We start from the raw sequence: 15,901 nt of genomic DNA, 5'->3' as shown, positions 1-15,901 counted from the left end.
CCTGATCCGACCGGGGAACTGGGATCAGGACCTGTTGATCTATCAAGTTTCCAGTTTGGAGACCCAGGGCCCTTGCTTTTATCCAATTTCAGGAAAGGAAGGTGACCAATAATCTCTCTGGTGGCTGGCAAGAAAATTCCAGCCTGTACCCATTGGTCAGCCCACTGTGGGAGAAAAAGCCCTCAATCTTCCACCCACTGGGAGATGCAAATCAAGACACTGACTCTACCCTTGCGCCCTGTCCAATGCTTTTTGGACCTATTGTCCCTTTCTCTAGGACCTTGCTGCCTACTTTGGCCATGAAAAAATAAAAAATAAACTGTCTGGCAGCCTGCTTTTTCTTATTCTCTGGAAAGGTCTTCTTTCTATTGCCTGTGCGTTCCAGCGCCTCTTGCCGACCTGGGCCAAAAAGATGATCACCTGCTAAGGGAAGACCCACATAGGGTGCAACTTTGAAGCAGTGTTGCCTGCCCAGATTTTAAGCCATAGGCTTCTTCTGCCAGAATTCACTAAGGCCTAGGTCCTAGCTGTCATTCCTACCAACTCTGCAGAAGAATCAGCCAAAAACCCCACTGCACGAAAGAGTGAAAGATTTCCGAATCTGTTCTGTAGAGGTACCTGCCAACAAGTTTATTTGTGTCAACCATTTCCCAAATTTCCATGTAGCCAAATTTCTGGCTACACAAGGAGGCCAACGCTGGTTTAAGATTCCCAATGGCTGAGTCTGAAGGATTTCCCCTCTTTCATCCATCAGATCCCCAAGCGTGCCTATATTGTCAAAAGCAAGTTAGAGGTTTTTTTAAAGAGGTGCGTCTAACTTGGGGATTTTTGTTCTATGGCTGTGCTGTGCCCTCTTCAAATGGAAACCTTATTTTTAGGTTACCGGAAAAGAAAGGTTTTCGCTCTGTATTTTCCCACATTTTCCCACTCCAGCTTGATAGTATCAAAAATTTAACTATTTACAGGAAAAACCTCCAACTTTTTTATTATGCAAACCTTTGTACATAAGGTCATGTTTAGGACAATTGTACCTTCTCGTCTATATAAAGCGTTGTATAGATAGCCTTTAATAAGTCATCTACATCTTCCAATGCTAACTTATACCTCAAGCCCCTTGCAGATTCTCCATCCCTGGGCCCTGTATCTACCCAATCTTTTCCAGAAGAGATTGGGGTCAGAGCCGGCTTCAGCCTCAGAGTCTTCACTCTCCGCACTGCGCTAGGACTGGCTGAAGTCGTAAATGGAGATTGACCCTCTGAAGGTACTTGAATTTTATCAAAATTTTAAAAAAAACTAAACAGACGCAAGCTCATCTCTAACAGAAGGCAGCATTTTCTGACAGTAGACTACTGGGACATCCTTAACTAGGCAGTCTATACAGGTGCAGCAAACTGCTTTGCTCAATGAGGAGCTCAATTTGTTTCTGCAAACCGCACATTTCCTTTTTTTGGTGGCTGCACTTGGGTCTTGTCCTGAGTCTTGGCCTGCAAGAGAACAAATGACCCCAATGAATTGTACACCACATACACTCCATAACACCCTGAGCAGGAGGAAAATAAAAAATAAAAAATAAAAATGTGCCCCCCCCCCCCCCCCTTCACCTAGTCCCTACTGGTTTCAAGGGGAAGAAACCTCACAGGATGTGCAAGTAAAATACACTTCAGGCTTACTTGTGAGGTGCTGGCATTAGAGCCTGCTTCCACTGCCTGTGCAGGCATCGCAGGGGAGTCCATCCCACCCATATAGCAGCCCACAGCATCTGCTGGGTTTCACCATTTTTAAAACCACCAGCCTCCCTGTTCATGCTATGTAGAGACCGGAACTAGCGTTTCAAGCACCTGCTGATGATGTCACACGCCCCAGAAGTGACCCTGCAGAGTACTTCCTGTGGGCCAGTTTGGAACGCATAAGTTCTACTGCTCCACACATGTGGCTTCCTCTTTACCCCTGCACACTCCAGCCCCGCTGTTTAACAGGGAGAGACAAGCCGACTGCTGCCACCTTACTGTTATACTGATAAACATTCGATATTTGAGCGAGTGGACAAGACAAAAAAAAATAAAAATTTAAAAAACCCTACACAAAAACACATGCACTGTGCAAACTTGTTCAAAACATTTTCTCGTTACTGCAGTCGAAAATGCACACATTCGACTTCACTAATGATTAGAAAATAAAACAAAATGTTATAGTGAACATTTTCTGACTAAATTCTTGTGAGAGGTCAGCTTTACACAGAATATTGTGCTGCAAACAGTTAGCATTATTAGGAATCAATTAAGTTACAGACACACTGAACAGTTGGACTGCCCTCAGGCATTTAAATAAAACAGTGCATCCCTCACCATAGTCACCATACATGTGGAAATTTGGTGGATGATTAGCTGTAGGGTGCCGTTGGGGGTGTGCACTCTAGTCCCTTTCATAGCCTTATCAAAGGGGGTGAATTATCAGCCAAACAAGTTTTTCTAACTCCAACTGCCATCTGTAGTGTCTGCAGGGAGCTCCCACCTCTGGCATACCATGGCTATAGCTACTCTCTGCTGTCACAGCCTTTACCAGACCTCTGCTCATCTCATACAAAGATGGGAAGTTTTCGGACCAAGCATTCTATTTATAGATCTCGCTCTGCAAATTAGGTCAAAAAAAGTGAAGGATTGTTTGTATCCAGGTCAGCAGCACTATAGATGTACACATCCTGCAATGCTGCACACTGTTGTACTTTCATGAAAGTAAATGTTCTCACCAACATACAGTCAGCAATTCTAACATGTTAAGTATTTGGTTAGCTTTGTGCATTTACTGTGCCACAACTAGTCCAATTTAAACTTTCACATCCTGGCATCTTTCCATTGCAAGTTGTGATGCAAATTCAGCCATACCAACTGTATGGCTGAAATCCCATTGCATTCACACCAAAATGGTGCAGGGCCCCTTTTTTTTGGTCCGCACAGGGATAGGATTTCATGGGTATTCACACATAGACTATTTGATTCCTGCACCAGTGAACAGTTCACACTGCAATCTGATCTGGGGGTGTCAGATTTGATTAAGTGAACATGCATGAGGGCCGACCATTTTGCCTGACATTTTTTGAACCATTAAAATTCAGTCTAATGCCACGTACACACGATCGGAATTCCGGCCAGAAAAATACCTATGAGAGCTTTTCATCGGAAAAAGCTGTCCAAATTTCCACCAGCCAAAAATTTATAGAAAGTTTTTCCATCGGGAAAATTGAGAACATACCATCGGAAATGCTGATCGTGTGTATGCAATTTCCGACACACCAAAAAAAATCACACATGCTCAGATTCAACAACGAGGTGGAAGCTATTGGCTATTGAACTTCCTTTTTCTAGTCCCGTCGTACGTGTTGTACGTCACGGCATTAAAAACGATCGGAATTTGGTGTGACCATGTGTAGGCTAGACAGCTTGAGCCGAATTCCGTCGGGAAAACCATCAGAGCTTTTTCCAATGAGAGGTTTAAATTACCAGTGGGGCCCGTTTGAAACCAGAACGCGGGCCACACTCATCTTTATCTCACATTTCTTCGATTCTGATAGGTGCCTAATTATCTCCACTTAAGTGTTTTTTGTTTTGTTTTTTTAAGACTAGTAACCCATCTTCATGCAATACACAACTGTATTTTCTCAGCTATAGATTTCCATATATTGCTTCTCCTTCCAATGTATAGAATAACTCCGCACATCAATATGTTGTATTATTCAAGCCCTGTCTGCCTGACATCCTGCAAATCAATAGGGCTGTACAAACATCACAAGATTTCATGTTTTGTTTGTTGAAGCTGCATTCACTCTTCATTCCCACAATTAGTTTTTCCAAATAAAGAAGTTATGTGGAAATTCCAGCCTCATTCACACAGGATTTTATTGCCAGCTGCAGTCAGTCATGAATCCAATGTATTTCTGTGGCTGGATGAAGAGGTGGATAGCTGTGGACACTGAACCTGTACAAAGCAATGTCAAGGACTACCTGTGCTCAGGGACAGATGAAAGTCATCCTCTTGCTTTGTGCACTGGTCCAAATCATCTGGTGGGGTGGGGGCTTATGGTGTGGGGTTTTTTTTTCAGGGGTTGGGCTTGGCCCCTTGGTTCCAGTAAAGGGAACTCTTAAAGCGTCAGCATATCAAGACATTTTGGACAATTTCATGTTCCCAATTTTGAACCCTACGGACTAAGACTGGGATGCCATTAAAGTTCACGTGTGTGTAAATGCGGACAACCCAACCAATACTTTTGACAATAAAGTGTATATACGAAGGGGGTGCTGATAAGTATTGAACCTTACCCAGGAAAAATGAAGCTAGGAAGCTGCAAATTGCAGTGTACTGGACAATGGGTCTATATTCAATGGTGCAAAAAGCAACTACCTACGATTTTAAGTTTTGTTTTTCAGGTCCAAAGTGAACATGGCAGCGCCTCCAGAAAAAAATTCAAAGTCTGAAGATCATAGGACCATAATCAAGTTCCCGTTTCTCCAAGGGAAAGGTGCGAAGCAGATCCATGATGAAATGTCACAAACTATGGGTGACAGTGACCCTTCCTATGCAACAGTTAAACGTTGGGGTTGTCAATTTTAAAACTGGCCATTTTGGTTTTGAAAGTCTGTTTCTGTGCCTGCAAATGTGAAAGCCATCCATGACATGATCATGGAGGACCACCGAATATCAGCCAAAAGTATTGCTACATATCTGGGAATATCACGTGAGAGAATTGGTGCCATTATCCACAACAACATGGAAATGAAAAATTTTGCAGCAAAGTGGATCCCAAACACTTGACAACTGAACAAAAGAGGAAACGTGTGGAGACATTGGTGGCCATTTTAGAACATTTTGCAAGAAATGAGTCAGATTTCCTGGACAAACTGGTAAAAGGCGATAACATGGATCTACGGTTATGATCCTGAGACTAAGGAATGGAGGCACAGTGGTTCCCCCAGGCGAAAGAAGTTCTGTGTGCAAAGGTCAGTGCAAAAGCAAATGGAAACAGTTTTTTGGGGTAAAAAGGGAGTTCTGCTGGTGGACTTCCTCCAAAAGTGTTCAACCATCAATGCAACATATTACTGTGCTTTATTGACGAAGTTGAGGCAAAACATCAAGGAAAAAAAATTTGCTTTCCAAAGGTGTCATCCTGTTGCATGACAACACCTTGTCACACACTGCAGGTGAAATGATGGCAAAACTGACCTCCTCAGGCTTTCAAGTGATGCCCCATCCACCCCAACCTGGCTCCTTCTGACTCATCTGTTCCCCCAATCTCAAAAAAACAACTAAAAAGAGGATGATTTGGGAATGTTCCGGAGGCAATTAATGCTGCAAATGAGTGGTTACATCAGTCAGAAGAATTTTATTTGCAAGGACTTCAGCTGCAGGAGTCACAAGAATTGTGTGGCATGTGGCAGTTACAGCTTCCTAGCTTAGTTTTTTCTGGGTAAGTCTCAACACACACAGATATACATTATACATATATACACACACAGTTTAGCTGTATTTGGTGTTTATAATGAGATCCTGGACACAGAATTCTGCTTCCTCTAAACTGACCACAACAAGACAGACAAATGGCGAACTTGAAAGGGGTCTTAACTGCTTGCTGCCCGCCCCGCCCCCCCCCCCCCCCAATAAAATGACGGTGGGGTGGTGCGACTCATTTTGGGATGGTGTCCCGGAACAGCTGCAATCGCGCTGTGACCCCCGATCTCTGAAAAGATCCGCGTCCCTTTAACCATGTAAATCGACCATGTCCAGTCACAGCCGATCACATGTAAACAAGGAATCAGCGCTCCTCACCTCACACTGGACAGAGTTTGTGGCGAGGAGAGCAGATCAGTGGCATCTCCACATGGGGGGGCGCACCCAATCTAGGAATGTATTTAGGGCACTGATCATCAGTGTCCTGATTACAATATTGTAAAATAGTGTCACAAATCAGTGCCCACCATTGCCAGCCATCAGTGCCCATTAGCGATGCCAGCCTGTGCTGCACAAAGCCCATAAGTATCACCTATCTGTGCCCACCAGTGCCACCTAATCAGTCCCTTTAAATGCCACCTCATCAATGCCCACCAGTTCAGCCTATCAGTGCCTTAGTTACAATTTCCTCCACCCTCTTTTCTCTGTCAGTAAAAAGCTAAATTTTTTTTCTTCAAATGGGTTTTGTAAAAAATAAAAAACCCAGCAGTGATTAAATACCACCAAAATAAAGCTCTATTTGTGTGAAGAAAATGATAAAAAAAAAAAAAAATTATATAATATATATATATATATACATACACACACACATACACACACACACAGTGTAGCACGAACACAAAATCGTCAAAGTGTGACCATCCTGAAAGATGGCTTGGACAGGAAGGGGGTGTAAGTGCAGGCAAGTGGTTAAACAAATCAAGTTAGAGAAAAAAAAAAAAAAATATTATATATATATATATATATATATATATATATATATATATATATATATATATATATATATATATATATAATTTTATTTATTATCTTTCCCCCCCTCCCCCTAACATTAGCACCCCTATCCTGACATACATACATTGTGACATGCAAATACCTGTCCTGACATATAAACCGTAATTCTAGTCACTAAATGGCTACATATGCAGTGTCCCCTGCTGGGCTGGATGTGAGGATCCCTCTCCATGTTGGGGTACAGAGCACTGACAAAGGTTCCAGTCACCCCAGAAGTGGGACCCTTTACTCTGGATGTATATGGTGATGACTGTAGAGAATGGCCCCGATAATCCGATGTATGATGACAGGGTGTCCTCATACAGATAGAACACAATCATCTAATGATCATTTCACTTTAGAGTAGAACTAAAGACAAATAACTATTTTTAGAACCCCAATCAGGTACCATTGTTGTCACCCTCTAACAGTCCTGTTTATTGTTATCACTGAAAGGAAATACAAAATTTCAGGTTGCCAACATAACAGGGATGGAAGGGAAATCTTCCAATGAGGACGCTGGTTCTGGTGCCAAACGGAGATCCTCTCACTGATGTGTCTATGGGACAGGAAGTGAGGGGAATCTTCCAAAAGGGACACCCTGCTCCACAATGAAGGAAGTTTTGCTTTAAAATTGTACATGAAGTAAATAATTGTAGAATGAAATCCCCTCCATACAGACACGAGTGTTCAGAGCTCATGCTGAGGTGTGAGGAGCGGTCCTTATCACAGCACTGGCCGTGCTCGGGGCCCCTGTCCTCGCTGTTCCCTCAGGGTCCTTTCCCCATCCCCCCCCCCCCCATACAGCCCCTATGAGAAGATTACCTGGTGTTCATCGGAGGCCGTACACATTCCGGACCGGGGGTCCCGCCTCACCGTCCTCCGTGTCCCACACAGCCTGAGACCCCGACACAGCGACCACATCCCCCTCATCCTTCCTTCCTTCCTCTACCCTGACTCCGCTCTGCTCCTGGGATATATCTCAGCTGTGCGGGGACACCCGGCCACTCACACACCGGCGGCTTCCTGCTCAGCCAATCAGGGACCACAACCAGATCCCGCCCCCTCCCAGCCTCCAGACCAGCAGCTTCCGGTAAAGACAATAACACCAGTCTGACCAGTATAAGATCCCAGTGTCGCCGCCCCTTCCCCCCGACGTGTCATTCATATTCACCAATTATCTGCTGATCACACTAACCGCCAGAGATCCACCGATCATCTTATCCACATCACCTACATTCATCTCCTATCTACCCACCTACCTACCATCTCATCTACTACAGTCCATGTCACCTCCATTCATCTCCTATCTACCCACCTACCTACCATCTCATCTACTACAGTCTATGTCACCTCCATTCATCCCCTTGTGTCCTATCCTACACCCACCCACCTACCATCTCATCCACTTGCAGTCCACATAACCTCCTTATTATTTATTAATTTCAGGTACTTTTATAGCACAACCAATTTACGCAGCGCTTTACATATACACTGTACATTCACAAGTCCCTACCCTCAAGGAGCTTACATCCTAAGGTCCCTAACACACATTCATGCATAAATACCAGGGCCAATTTAAGATCCGATTAACCTACAAGCATGTCTTTGGAGTGTGGGAGGAAACTGGAGTACCTGGAGAAAACCCACGCAGGCACAGGGAGAACATGCAAACTCCAGGCAGATGGTTGTGATTCGAACCGGCGACCCTTTTTACTACGAGGTGAAAGTGCTAACCACTACACCACTGTGCTGCCCAATCTCCTTGTGTCCTATCCTACACACCTACCTATCATCTCATCCACCACAGTGTCAGAAACCATGTAATCAGACTGAGACAGAAGTACAGTTAAAGCGGGAGTCCGCCGGGACTCCGCGTTTTTTGTTTTTGTTTTTTTTTAAAGTCAGCAGCTACAAATACTGCAGCTACTGACTTTTAAAATAGTGACACTTACCTGTCCAGCGCGCCCGCGATGTCGGCACCCGAAGCCGATCTCTCGATCGTCTCTCGGGTGCTGCCGCCGCCATCTTGGGTATGGGAAACAGGAAGTGGAGCCTTTCGGCTTCATTTCCCGGTTCCCTACTGCGCATGCGCGAGTCGCGCTGCGCAATAAGGATGGACCCGCTGCCTCTGGGATCTGTGTGTTTCCCAGCAGGCAGCGGGGGACTTTCGGAAAGGGGCGTAATCTATGCCCCTTTCCGCAGAGAGCTATCCCGGAAGTGGGTGCAGATACCTGTGCTGTACAGGTACCTGCACCCCCTCCCCCCTGAAAGGTGCCAATTGTGGCGCCGGAGGGGGGGAGGGTTCCGATGAGCGGAAGGTCCACTTTAGGGTGGACCTCCGCTTTAAATCACACTTGTTTAATAATTATTTAAAAAAACGTAGTCAAAACATAGCCAGAGTTCATAACCGGAACAGAGAGTCAGACAAACCAAAATATCCGGGAGCCAGAAATGAGCGTAGTAGAACTGCAAACAGAATCTGGAGCCAGAAGGAATGTCAGCCAAGCAAGTCTTTAACCACTTCCCACCGGCTGGCTGTCAAATGATGTCTGGGCAACGCGGCTCTCGTTCTGGTTGGCCGTCACATGATGGTCCTCCAGAATGACCGCTCTCTTGCGTGCCCCTGGGGGCAAACATTGCGGCGATCGTTGGTGTGGTGTGTCAGTCTGACACACCGCTACATCGATCTTGGTAAAGAGCCTTTGGTGGAGGTTCTTTTTCAAGTGATCAGCCATGTGCAATCACGGCTGATCACAAAGTAAACAGGAAAAGCCATTGATCAGCTTTTCCTCACTCATGTCTGACAGATGCAAATAGAGGAGAGCTGATCGGCTGCTCTCCTCAGATGCCCTCCCAGGACCACCAGGATGCCACCAGGACTACCAGGGATCCCCAATGCCTGCCACCCCTCTGGACCACCAGGTATGCCACCCTAGACCACCAGGGAAACGCCAATCAGTGCCCAGGCAGCTGCCAATCAGTGCTCATCTCCAATGCCTGCCAGTGCCATCAGTTATGCCTATCATTGCCATCTATGAGTGCCCAGAATTGGCAGCTATCAGTGCCACACATAAGTACCCATCAGTGCAGCCTTTCAGTGCCGACCAGTGCCACCCATGAGTGCCCCCTATCAATGCCCATCAGTGCTGCATATCAGTGCCACCTACAAGTGCCCATCATCAGTACCGCCTTATCAGTGAATGAGGTTTACTTATTTACAACATTTATAACAGAAACAAAAGAAAAACTTTTTTTTTTCAAAATTGTAGGTCTTTTTATTTATTTGATTTGTTTAGCAAAAAATAAAAAACGCAGAGGTGATCAAATACCACCAAAAGAAAGATCTATTTGTGGGAACAAAATGACAAAAATTCTGTTTGGGTACAGTGTAGCATGGCCGCGCAATTGTCATTTAAACAGCGACAGCACTGAAAGCTGAAAATTGGCTTGGGCAAGAAGGGGGTGTAAGTGGCTGGTGTTGAAGTAGTTAACAGGAACACAGGAGAACGTCTCTAGAGATGTGACCAAGGTGAAGGCAAAGATCATCTGGGCTGGACGGCTTAACTAGTCAGGACTGACGGGCAGGATATCATCAAAAGGTGAGTCACTGTGGAGAGATAGGAGCTGGCAATTAGCCGACAGCTGAGCGGCCAGCTTAGAGAAGGAAGGGCTCAGCCCAGCTCTGACACAGTCCAGGTCACCTCCATTCATCTCCATGTGTCCTATCCTACACACCTACCTACCGATCATCTCATCCACCACAGTGCACACTGCATGGGAGGTCGTCATATGTCTGGTCAAGCATGTGATGCCCAAGCAGCTCCTGTTCTGTTCTGGCCAAACTTTTAACCGCTTCAGACATAGGTTGGAAACAGCAACAGTGTGATCTGCTGCACACGTCAAAAAAGGCCCACACAAAGGAACTTTTCAAAATCAGTGGGGAGTCAGCAGCCTGCGGTGCTCTGCTGTGTGATGCAGTAGAGTGGCTGACCTTAAGCTGCCCCCTAGAGGACACCCTGCCTCGTTGGAGTTGTGCATCCTCCTCTCTTCTATCAGGCTCCCATGTAGAGTCAGTGACTCGATCATCCCCTCCCTCCTCATCACTGGAGCAAACTTGGCAGTATGCTGCAACTGGGGGAACATAACTGCCAGTTTTTTGTCCTTCTTGGGCACCCCCTCTCCCTAGGCTCACGTTACTCCCTTCCTCAACCTTGGAACCAACATTGGAGCCTTCAGATTGCTGCGTATCCTCCAACAGCATGTACCCGACAATGTAGTCGAATAGTTCTGGGGACTCCTCCGTGCATGATGGTGGGGCTATGGAAGGAGTGACTGGACAAGGAGCCAGTGGAATAGACTCCTTTGGCAGCTGCATTGGAAGGCAAACTAATCTGAGCTTGGGTGACAGAGGACGAGGACAGCTTTGTTATCCACCCCACCAACTCTTCTGCATGTTCTGGCTCAATAGCACGGACAGCAGCAAAAAAAAAAAAAAAAAAAAAGGACAAGCGTGCCCCACAGCCACCTGCAGAGGAGGCACCATGTCCACAACCACCATTGTTGACTGTAGACAAAGAGGCTGCTTGTCCTCTTTTAGTGGCCTTCTGGACATGATGTATAATTTGTTTTGCAACACAACACTACACTGTATTGTGTACTGTGTACACCACCAGAAAAGTAGTAGCAACTGCACTACAGCTGCACTGTATTGTGTACTGTGTACACCACCAGAAAAGTAGCAACTGTACTACAGATGCACTGTATTGTATACTGTGTACACCACCAGAAAAGTAGTAGCAACAGCACTACGGCTGCACTGTAGTTGTGCTGAAATCTCAGGTATTAGACTATAAACTATATTCTATTACTGACTGTAATAGAATATATATCAAATACACCAAAGGCACCCTGCCCAATTATGGCTCTCTTAGCAGAGGGCACTGGGATAGGCCAAAGCATGCACTGAGATCTCGCCGTGCATTATGGGGCGTTCCACGGTGCTTGAATTTGCCGCAAAGGCCCCATAATGTCCATTCTTCGGTGAACGGATGAACACCCGATATTCGACCCGAACAACAAGTTCATCCTTAAAAGTGATGCAGTAAAATAGAACTGGTGCATACGGCTCTGTTTTAAAAAATACATGTAAAATATATCAAGAAAGTGGTGTTGTCACTCTCTGCCTTCTGAACAGAACAAGCCAAAGCTCTGCAAAAAGGAAGCAAAGTTTAGAAAACGGAATCCTTAGTTTGGCTAGAATAAACATCTCTGAAACCACATTTAGATCTGGGATACAGATGTAACATGAAAAGAAGAATATAGACATTCAGACATTGTGTTAAGGTGTTTAAAGGCATTCGTTTATAGTCTAGTACCTGCGATTCCAGCACAACTGCAGGCCCGACAGACTCGTATAGGATTCTTGGGATGCCCCACCACTAAAGGGTAAAGGTTACTGGTTAGTCTTCTTTCACACGGACTGTCCGTTCAGGTCCGCCTGTCCGTTTTTTAGGTGGACCTGAGGGGACCCTCCATAGACCTCTATGGAGCGTCGAATGTCAGCGGTGACATGTCCACTGACATCCAACCCGATCTGATCCGAAAAAGTGTGACGGAGGAAAAAACCTACTTTTCCATCCGACTCCGGATCGGATGATGACAGACTCTACGGTCCGTCATCATCCGATCCCCAATAGAGGAGAGCGGCGCTCTGACAGGTGTGTCCCTGCACAGTGTGCAGAGACAGACCTGTCACCTTCCTGCTCAGTGGGGATCAACGGAGCGATCCCCCGCTGAGCAGAGTGGGCTCTGTACACGGACACACCCGTGTGAAAGAGCCCTTAGGCGAGGGACTTTAAGAAGATATCCTACAGAGAGTAACCTAAAGTATGTGTGTAAGAGCCACAAAAAGAAACATAATATCTGATGGGCATCTGTGATTATTTCCATTAGAAGGTGGCACACTTTGCCAAAACGACTTTTTATAATTTTTTGATATCTTTAAATAATCACTTCTCCCTGTAATGTAATATTAGCCTTCTGTTAAGAACTTGGAGGGTGAATAAGCCCATCAGCATGTATCCTTTAGAATGGAAAAATGAAGGCCATTATTACGGACCTCTCGCTAAAAATGATAGTGGTTTGGCAGTTTCTTACTTCAGTACTTTCCAAGTCAAAAGCTAGAATACGTATGCAGCAAGAAGATCTGCCATGTTTCCTTTAGGTCAATTACTCAAAAAAAATTGAAGATAAAAACCACCAGGATACCCTGGCAAATAGTAGTTTCAGGTGATGGTCAGGATATGCAGACTACTTATTTCCCTGAGTACGTGTAGATTCACATCACCCATCTAGCAAAGCTATTAGAATGGAAATTTACTATCTCTGTTGAATACTTCATTCATGTTATATTGCAGAGTGCTGACACTTCTCCTGCTAAAGCCATCATACTGTAGGTTTGAGTGTATAGAACAGGAACTATAGATAGGAATCGCATTACTGGAGACATTCAAGATACATTCGTTTTTTAGCTTATTTCCGTGTTAGCGTATTTTAGCATTTTTTAATGGATTAAAAAAAAAAAAAAAAAACGCTGGTGAGAAGCGGTTTTGAGCGTTTTTTTGACATTAGAGTGTTTTTACAGCTAAAAAACTCTTCTCAGAACCCACTAGTTTTGGGGGTTTTTTAAAGCCAAAAATGCCCAGCCAAAAATTGCTGAGAACAGCCTATGTGTGCATGGACACATAGGATAGCATGGTGGGGAGTTTATTGACTGTAGAAAAAAACGTCTGAAGCCAAAAACAGCTGCTGTAAAAACATCCAGCGTGCATGAGGCCTTAAAGGACACATATTTTAAAAACAACATTACATATTGGTCATAAAAATGTGTTTCTGGCCAGAGAAACTCACAATTAGAAATAAAAGACATAAACATTGCTTAACTACTATCAGATATCAACAAATATTGAGCAACAAAAGCATGCAGCTTGATGATCAATGTGTCTGCTTTTGACATTTTGTTCTGTCCAGGTCACATGATCTGTATCATAAGCTTCCCTGGTCAACTGACCCTTTATCATGCTCACTACACGTGGACCACCCCTTCTTTCATATTACAATGCTTTAGTGAAAAGCCAAAACTGCTCACCTGTCAAAGATAAGTATCATTCCGATTACAGTAAATATTGCAAAATACAGCGTACACACTCCAAGCACAAAGAGTAAAAAACCTTATGGAGGTTGGTCATAGATGGGCAGATGTTTACTTGCTCATACCACACCTGAGGCATAGAAACAGAAAAGTGATGGCAGAATAAAGACAGAGTAGTCCATCGAGTCTTCCCTTTATTTATTTTTTCTTAACGCTTTTGTCGGAGTATAGATCTAGGTTTGTCCCAAGCAATTTACTGTTGACTGTCTAAATACCCCTGCTGGAAGTTTATTCCAAACATCAACTATCCTTTCAGCAGAGGCATTGTTAGGTCTACAAAAGAGCTTGGGCTAGAGGCCTTAGCAGCGTAGTAAAGAAAATCATGCGCTGGAGCAGGCATACACATGTATATACAGTAATATACGTGTGTGTGTGTGTGTGTGTGTGTATATCCCCACAGAGCCCCCCACTTACATCAGGGTCCCCAGAGAGCCCCCCCTTGCATCAGGGTCCCCAGAGAGCCTCCCCCTTGTATCAGGGTCCCCAGAGAGCCTCCCCCTTGTATCAGGGTCCCCAGAGAGCCTCCCCCTTGTATCAGGGTCCCCAGAGAGCCTCCCCTCCCCTTGGAGACCCCTGCAGAGACTCCCCATCTAGCCCCAAAAGCCACCCCCTAGCGATGTCACTGCCTTTCAGTAAAATAATACTTTCTAAAATTTGATTCTTGAACTTTCCTCCAGTTTAGTTTGAGACCTGCTGCAATTATTTTTTTCGGACAGCATAGAATTCAGATGCAGTCTCGGCTGGATGAATACAATAGCTGACAGCAGAGACTCCTCCATTTATTATACAACAGAAACCTACTTGTCCATGTCTAGGCTTAACCTGGCCATACACTGTTCAGTTTTTTGTTTTTTTTGGTTCAGTCAACGATCTGAACAAAAAAACTGAATAGAATCCCCATCCTCACAAATCGAGGTTGGTGTGGAAATCTTCCCTGATGAGCTATTGTATTCTGACAGCAGGGGGACTCCCCCACTGTCAGAATACACATATCAGCACTGCAGCCAACAGAAATTGGTCCACAGATGAAAGCCTCGTACACAAGATCAGATTTTCGGACGTTTTTTGTTGCATGCTAGTATCATGTCCAAAATTAAGATGTTACTCACCATACCAAAATTCTCGTACGACAGAATACAACTTCAGAAGTGAGGTAATGTGTTAAATAGTTTTGTATGTTTTCTATTGTTTGAGCATCGTAGTCTTGCTCTTATGATTTTTTTCGTACGAATACCATACTGCTTAAATGTAAATCGGACATTGGGTCCACGTACGACAAAAATTTTATAGTCTGCACATCCAGCTTTTAATCGGACGAAAAACTGGAATTGGCTGTCGAAAACACTGTACTAACGATCCAAAAATCGGCAGATTGTTCGGCGGACAAAATTTTACTTCAGATATTTGTATCGTGTGTACGGGCCTTAATTTATGTTCAACTGTAGTGCTCACACATGGATCGAAATCTGGCCTGTCCCTACTGAACAGGTGGAATTTCGATCCATGTATGCCCAGTTTTAAGGGGCAACAAGTTGGAAAAATCTCCATGTGCTGTAATTATCACCTCCAACTACCCGAGTCACTCCTTACTGACCTCCAGTGCATGTTTAAAAGCTTGATATTACAAACAAACAATGCTGAATCGAGAGTATCACTGGATTTATTTAGCCATTTATGGCCAGCTTAAAACGCAAAGGTTTAAAGCCTATGCAGTATAGGCAATGGTTGGGTTGGGTTATAGGGCAAATATTAAAGGAGTTGTAAAGGCAGAAGGTCTTTTATCTTAATGCATTCTATGTATTAACCACTTGCTTGCTTAAACACCCTTCCTGCCCAGACCAATTTTCAGCTTTCGGTGCTCTCACACTTTGAATGACAATTACTCAGTCATGCAACACTGTACCCAAATTAATTTTTTGTCCTTTTTTTCCCCACAAATGGAGCTTTATTTTGGTGGTATTTGATCACCTCTGGGGTTTTTATTTTTTGCGCTATAAATGAAAAAAGACCGAAAATTTTGAAAAAAAACGCATATTTCTTTGTTTCTGTGACAGAATTATGCAAATTATTAATTTTTCTTCATAAATTTTGGCCACAATTTATACTGCTACATATCTTTGGTAAAATAACCCAAATTAGTGGATATTATTTGGTCTTTGTGAAAGTTAGAGAGTCTACAAGCTGTGGTGCGAATCG

General features: G+C 44.3%; 1 protein-coding gene across 1 annotated transcript in view; it reads right to left on the bottom strand.

Annotated features, from left to right (window-relative positions):
- Positions 1-7,543, bottom strand: part of LOC143927790 (haloacid dehalogenase-like hydrolase domain-containing 5) — a 44,025-nt gene extending 36,482 nt beyond the window's left edge. The window contains exon 1 of the mRNA XM_077452149.1: positions 7,318-7,543. Within this exon, the coding sequence (XP_077308275.1) occupies positions 7,318-7,425 (108 nt within the window). The 5' untranslated portion in view covers positions 7,426-7,543. The remainder of the gene's footprint in view (positions 1-7,317) is intronic.
- Between the last annotated feature and the right edge of the window lie 8,358 nt (positions 7,544-15,901).

This window comes from Lithobates pipiens, unplaced genomic scaffold, assembly GCF_037356315.1.
Source record: "Lithobates pipiens isolate NorthernLeopardFrog02 unplaced genomic scaffold, aLitPip1_a1.2 Scaffold_23, whole genome shotgun sequence".
NCBI lineage: Eukaryota > Metazoa > Chordata > Amphibia > Anura > Ranidae > Lithobates > Lithobates pipiens.
Note: the sequence above shows the minus strand (reverse complement) of the source record. Positions and strands in the feature narration are given on the sequence as shown.